This window comes from Myotis brandtii, unplaced genomic scaffold, assembly GCF_000412655.1.
Source record: "Myotis brandtii unplaced genomic scaffold, ASM41265v1 scaffold18, whole genome shotgun sequence".
Lineage (NCBI taxonomy): Eukaryota > Metazoa > Chordata > Mammalia > Chiroptera > Vespertilionidae > Myotis > Myotis brandtii.
In genome coordinates, this window is record NW_005356674.1 from 7741027 (window position 1) to 7747026 (window position 6000).

A 6000-nucleotide genomic window follows, 5' to 3' on the forward strand; every position below is an offset into this window, starting at 1 on the left:
ACAAAGTTGCATAAGTTTTGGGTGGTCTGCTCCAGAACTATTTTCCGATGAGCTCTATTAGTTCTAGAGTGCAAGTTTGCAGATCCTAAGATTTTTCCAAAACCACATATATCATGTTACAACAGAAAAGCCTATACTGTTTCTTTCTGTGAAATTACTACTGGTGCCTATTTAACCCAGTGCTTGGCCCAAAATAATAGGCTTCCTAATGCATCTTCATAACATCTACCTAAATTCCCATAAAAACAAGGATGGGCAGAAGTATGGACTTTTATAAACACTAATTTAAATTATTCCAGGCTTGTGTTTATTATGTTGCTCCCTTTAAAAGTAAACAGAATTAATTTTGAACAGCTTTCAGGAGAACTGAACCCATGCCCTCCTGTTCTGACAAACCTCCATACTACCAGGCTGGTTCCACTTGGGCATCAAGTGGAAGAACTAAAATGCACAACTTTTCCTGAATACATAATGTAAAAGAATAAATTTTCAAAGTACATACCCATATAAGCTGCCCAATGGATAGCTCGTCTATCTTTTTTGTCAAAAGCATTAATATTGGCACCTCTAGACAGGAGTAGTTTGACCATCTGGAATTACAATAAACACAGTTATCAAAATTCAGAAGTACAACTGTACATGAATATCCTTTGCGATGAATACTCATCTCAATCTCTCTGGCACTGAATTTCTGCACTTATATAAAGGAGCTATACTAAATGCTGAAGAACCTTTAGCATAATTCAATAAATGACAGGATAAAATATGAAAAAGGGTTCACTGTGGTTGTTTCAGTATCTTTTAAAGATGCCAATTTGTGTCCTGGTATTTTATGAACAACTAAGTACAAGTTTGTAAAGATGAAATATTCAAAAACGGGTTTTATCCCTTATTTTATAGCCCAAAGTGTTATTAAAATAAAAAGCACATTCTTATTCCAGAAGTGCCTTAAACTTAATTCAAACACAAGTGTGGTGTCCATACCATGATTAGTCCTGTAGGTCCCTGCACAGTCTACTTACCTCATAATATACCAAGAATAATATTTCTGTTATGTCTAACCATATTTTCAATAGTTTCCCCAGTGCAAAGGGCATTCCAGATTCCTAAAAGGGATGCATCTTGTGATCTTAACTGCAGTGGAGGCAAGAATTCTTTGTTGCAAAGGCAGAGAAGAATAGTGAAAATGAACACTGCAGCCATTAGCTCTCAGCCAGAAAATCTTGGGAATGTCACTTTACCTTTTAGTTTCTGTATCTGCAATAAAAATGAAGGACTAGACAAGCTGGCCTCAAAGGTTCTTCTAATTCTGTGTTTTGCTCTTTTCTAAGTCTTCTCTGTACACATAAACTCTACTCTTTGCTATGGAAACACCTAACATTAGATAATGCTTGCTGTATAAGATAATTACTTATTTTCTTTTGATGGTCTGTCCACAAAGAATTTTTGGCTAAATATTGATAATAAACAGTAAGAAAATGTCTTCTAAACCCCACCTTCCTTTTCTATTCTATTTCTGGGAGCACAATAAACTTCTGTCTTCCGAGACTATTTTTCCAACAACAGAACACAGTTTTCACATTGTGTTATAGTTGGCAATGTTCTCCTATCTCCCCAGGTTGACTATGAAAATGAAGTAAGTGCATGGGCTGCATCTGATAAATACATTTCTAAATTTTAGAAAGTTATATCATGAATTATGAAAGAAGTTTAAAGGCTTTCATAGTAAAATTAGACTAAATTACCAAGGTAAATATTTTTGCTTGCTTATATCATGAACTAAGGAATGGCTAAAAAGGCAAGTACACTAATAATTGGGGTGAGGGAGTGGGAGGACTTAGGGGAAGAGCACTATTGTCTAGTTGAATACCACCTACCTCACCATGTCCACTGAAAGCTGCATGATGTAATGCAGTTCTCCCTGCTCGATCAGACACGTTCACATTACTCAGAAGAGGTACCAAAGCTTCAGCACACTTTACGGCTTTATTAGCAGCAGCTATGTGTAAAGGGGTTTGCCAATTTTTGTCTCGAGCATTAACATCTGCAGAGTGCTTCAAAAGTACCTGAACTGCTTCCTAAAACACATGAAGATAAAAGTTATAAAACAAATGAGTTAACAGTTTTAGCAATTTTATATATGAAAGAAATAAAATTTCCTGAGTAAACAGGAAGAAATTTACCACCCTCCCAAATATATTTTTAACTAAAGGCAGTACTCAGAGTCATACAGGATGCATCAAGATAAAACATTCTCTATCAAAATGTGCAAGAAGAAATATTAACAAATATTCTTTAAAAACAATCATATCTAGTTTTTCTAGATGGTGAGATAAAATTAATTTATACTTTCAACAGTTTTAAGGAGATGTATTGCTTTGCCATTAAATATATATAAATTTAAAACATAACCATGTTCCAAAGTACTACCAGTACTATATTTCACAAAATAAGCAATCATTAGGATCTAGTTCATGAGAAAGAGGGGGGTTGGGGATATTTGAAGTCTTTGCTGTGAGGCTACCTGGTAGGAAAGTTAGTGTTGACAAAGCAATTTAAGAGTTTACTCTCCAAACTCTTCTGGGTTTTGTCTCCCAGAAGCATAAGGAAAATTTCACATCTCACAAGAAGATTCTAAGGAATCTAGGATGCCACTGACATTAAGCAATATAAAGCAATATAATCAAAACTAAAAATATAATATTCTCCTTATAGTGATAATCCTATCTTCAGTAGATGAATGACAAACTCTGTATGAAATGTAAATGACTAGAACCAGAATAGAAGCATCTCAGGTCTAGTAAAATCAACACTCAGTTTTCTTAGCTGTAAAGAGGGGATATCACACCTGTCCACCACTCATCTTAAGTCTGTTATTCACCAAAAAACCCAAAAGATAGACGAAAAGTGTTCAAAAGCATAAAATAACTATAAATATGCAAAGTAGCAAGGAAGACTAAACAAAATACTATTACCCATGATTCACATGTAGCTTTTTAAGCCTTGGAAATAAAAAGTCACCAGAACTGCTTGAAATATGAGAAATAGCACAAGTATTTAACAGGGCTGGGAAAAGACTGGATAGAAGCCCAGTAATCAATCAACGTACTAAGGAAGTCAGCCAGCTAATCAAAGATATATGGAGACCCACCCTATGATCCCACAATTCCACTCCAGTTATTTACCCAAGAGAAATTTCAAAAGACCCATCTAAAAATGTTTATAGTAGCTTTATTTGTTAGAGCCAAAAACCAGAAATGCAAATGTCCATCAATAAGAAAATGGATAAACAAACTGTTGTACATTCATACTATAATGAAATACTATTCAGCAATAAAAGGAATGAACCATTAATATACACAATAGTATACACGAATCTAAAAGATGTTATGTTGAACAAAGTCAAGACACAAGAGCACATACTGTATGATTCCATTTTTATAAAGTTCTAGGATAGGCCAAGTTACTCTATGGTGAGAGAAATCGGAATATGGGCTGTCCCTGGGGACAGGAGGGCTGACTGAAAAGGGACCTGGGGAACTTGCTGGAGTGATGGAAACCTTTTTTGTTGTGACTGGGGAAAAGATTACATGGGTGTGTATATTTGCCAAAATTCAAGACTACACACTTGAATTTACTGTAGATTATATTTCAATTTAAAAAAGAAATAGGGGGAAAGGATACATAGAAGAACACATATTCTCTATATACTCTCAAAATTATGGAGAACTAGGCAGTGTCAGGGTTCTCCATCCTCATCTTAAAAAGGGTATATTGTAACTTGGGGAATAAAACTAACATTGTCTATATGGGAAATGTCAGTAGGTATGTTAAAGACATGTGAGCAAGTAATTAAAAACAGGATGAAGAATTTATAATTGGATAAATTGGGCAAATATAGCATACTGTAGATGCCAGGCTTGCTTTATTCATTCCTACTCTGGAATTCGTGATGCATATATTAAAGCTTCTGAAAAGTTTGGGGAATATTTATGTTTCATTACCAAGAGTAGAAAAATCAAAACTATTGTTTTGTTTCACTGAAAAGCAAGAATAAATCCAGTTTATGGTAGATTAGGGTAGGTAAGATGGCGCCTAAGGAAGGCTGTAAATACAGAAAGACTCTAGAATCAAGAGAGATTAAATTTTTAACCCTGGGTCCACTGCTTTGTACTGAAATGGTTACCCCCCCAATTCATATATTAAAACCCTAACTCCCTATGTGACTGTATTTGAAGACAGGGTCTTTAGGAGATAATTAAAATTAAATGAGATCATAAGGGAGGGACCCTAATCTGTTAGGACTGGTGGCAGAGAGAGAAAGATTTCCTGCCCTCCCCGCTACCTTTCTCCACCATGTGAAGACAGAGTGAAAAGGTGGCAACCTGCAAGCCAGGAAGACAGCCCTCACCAGAAACTGACCCTGCTGGGCCTTGACCTGGGTCTTCTAATCTCCAGACTGAGAAAATAAATTTCTATTGTTTAAGACACCCAGTCTTAATTTTGTTATGGCACCCCATGCTGACAACTATAGCACCATTTACTACTCAGAATAATGCCTGTCAGATCACAGTAGCAGTGATCTTTGAAAATTCAGAGAAAACTAAAGAAATTTCTAATGACTGGAGATATAAAACAAAACAGGTAAATTTCTGGAAATTACAAACCAATGTGTCTGATGTCATATCCCAGTAAAATTCAGGATCATATTGTCAACCCATTATAAGCATTTAGAAACTAATGTAGGCATAATCAAGGGTATTTTTACATAGTTTCACTAATGCTGTCAAAGTGTGCCTTGACTTAAGAAACAAACAAACCAGCTAAGTACATATCCTATGACATCAATTTAAATAAGATGATTAAATATGGGATGATGACAACAGGTTAACATATTATATCCAAAGAGTATTTATTCACAGCTTGGGGTCAATTGAGAACAGTCCCTACAGCATTGTTGTCCTTGGCTCCACTCTCCCTTTTAAGCAATTTTACCATTGATTTGAAATCAGGTACAGGAAAAAGGGCTAACAAATCTGCAAATAAACACAATGTTTGGATGGACTGCTCTTATCTCACATGATAATGCAATTTAAACTCAGTTATCTTGAGAGAATTAATATGTAATTCCTGGAGTTAGGCAATAAATAAATAAATGTACAGCCTCCACAGGATCCAGTAATGTGATGTGGACTCCCAGGGATGGTGGGGGACACTCCTAGAAAACTACTGTACTGGGCATTGTATCAAAAATTTTGCTCTATCAACTTAATATAAGATAGTGATTTGTTAATACTTTTGGGAAATCTATCAGTAGAGCCAGGCAATTTATATTAAAACAAATGTGTTCTGTCTTTCTTTGGGCAACTAATTTAGTAGTTAATAAGTTGTTACTCAATGAAAAAATTAATATAGGCATAGAATGTTCACCAAATTTCAACACAGGTTATTTTTGTATGGTAAGAATTTGGATGATTTGTTGCTTTATTTTTAAAGTTTTCTATATTGCTTGATAAGTATGTAACAAGTATGCATAATTTTTATAAAAATAATAATGGCCCAGCTGGTGTGTCTCAGTGGTTGAGCGTCGACCTATGAACCAGGAGTTCACGTTTGGATTCACAGTCAGGGCACATACCCGAGCTGTGGGCTCGATCCCCAGTGTGGGGTGTGCAGGGGGCAGTCAATCAATGATTCTTTCTCATCATTGATTGTTTCTCTCCCTCTCTCTGAAATATAAATATATATATATACTAGAGGCCCGGTGCACAAAAATTTGTGCACTCAGGGGGCGGGGGGAGGGGGATCCCCCAGCCCGGCCTGTGCCCTCTCGCAGTCTGGGACCCCTCGGGAGATAACGACCTGCTGGCTTAGGCCTGCTCCCGGGTGGCAGAGGGCAGGCCCAATCCCTAAGTGCAGCCCCTGGTCAGGCTCAGAGCAGGGCCGATTGGGGAGTTGGGGCGCCGCCCCGTCATGCACAGAGCAGGGCAGATCGGGAGG

The 6000-nt window shown here is 36.7% G+C and overlaps 1 protein-coding gene across 9 annotated transcripts in view; it reads right to left on the bottom strand.

Annotated features, from left to right (window-relative positions):
- ANKRD28 (ankyrin repeat domain 28) overlaps positions 1-6000 on the bottom strand; it is a 116121-nt gene that overhangs the window by 46965 nt on the left and 63156 nt on the right. For 8 of the 9 annotated variants that reach the window (XM_005863619.2, XM_014537549.1, XM_014537554.1 and 5 more), the window contains 2 exons: positions 1878-2078; positions 503-590 (listed from right to left, as the gene is read on the bottom strand). In XM_005863619.2, coding sequence (XP_005863681.1) covers positions 503-590; positions 1878-2078 — 289 coding nt within the window. Of the gene's footprint in view, positions 1-502; positions 591-1877; positions 2079-6000 lie in introns of those variants that run through there. The other variant, XM_014537555.1, reaches the window with a different exon arrangement.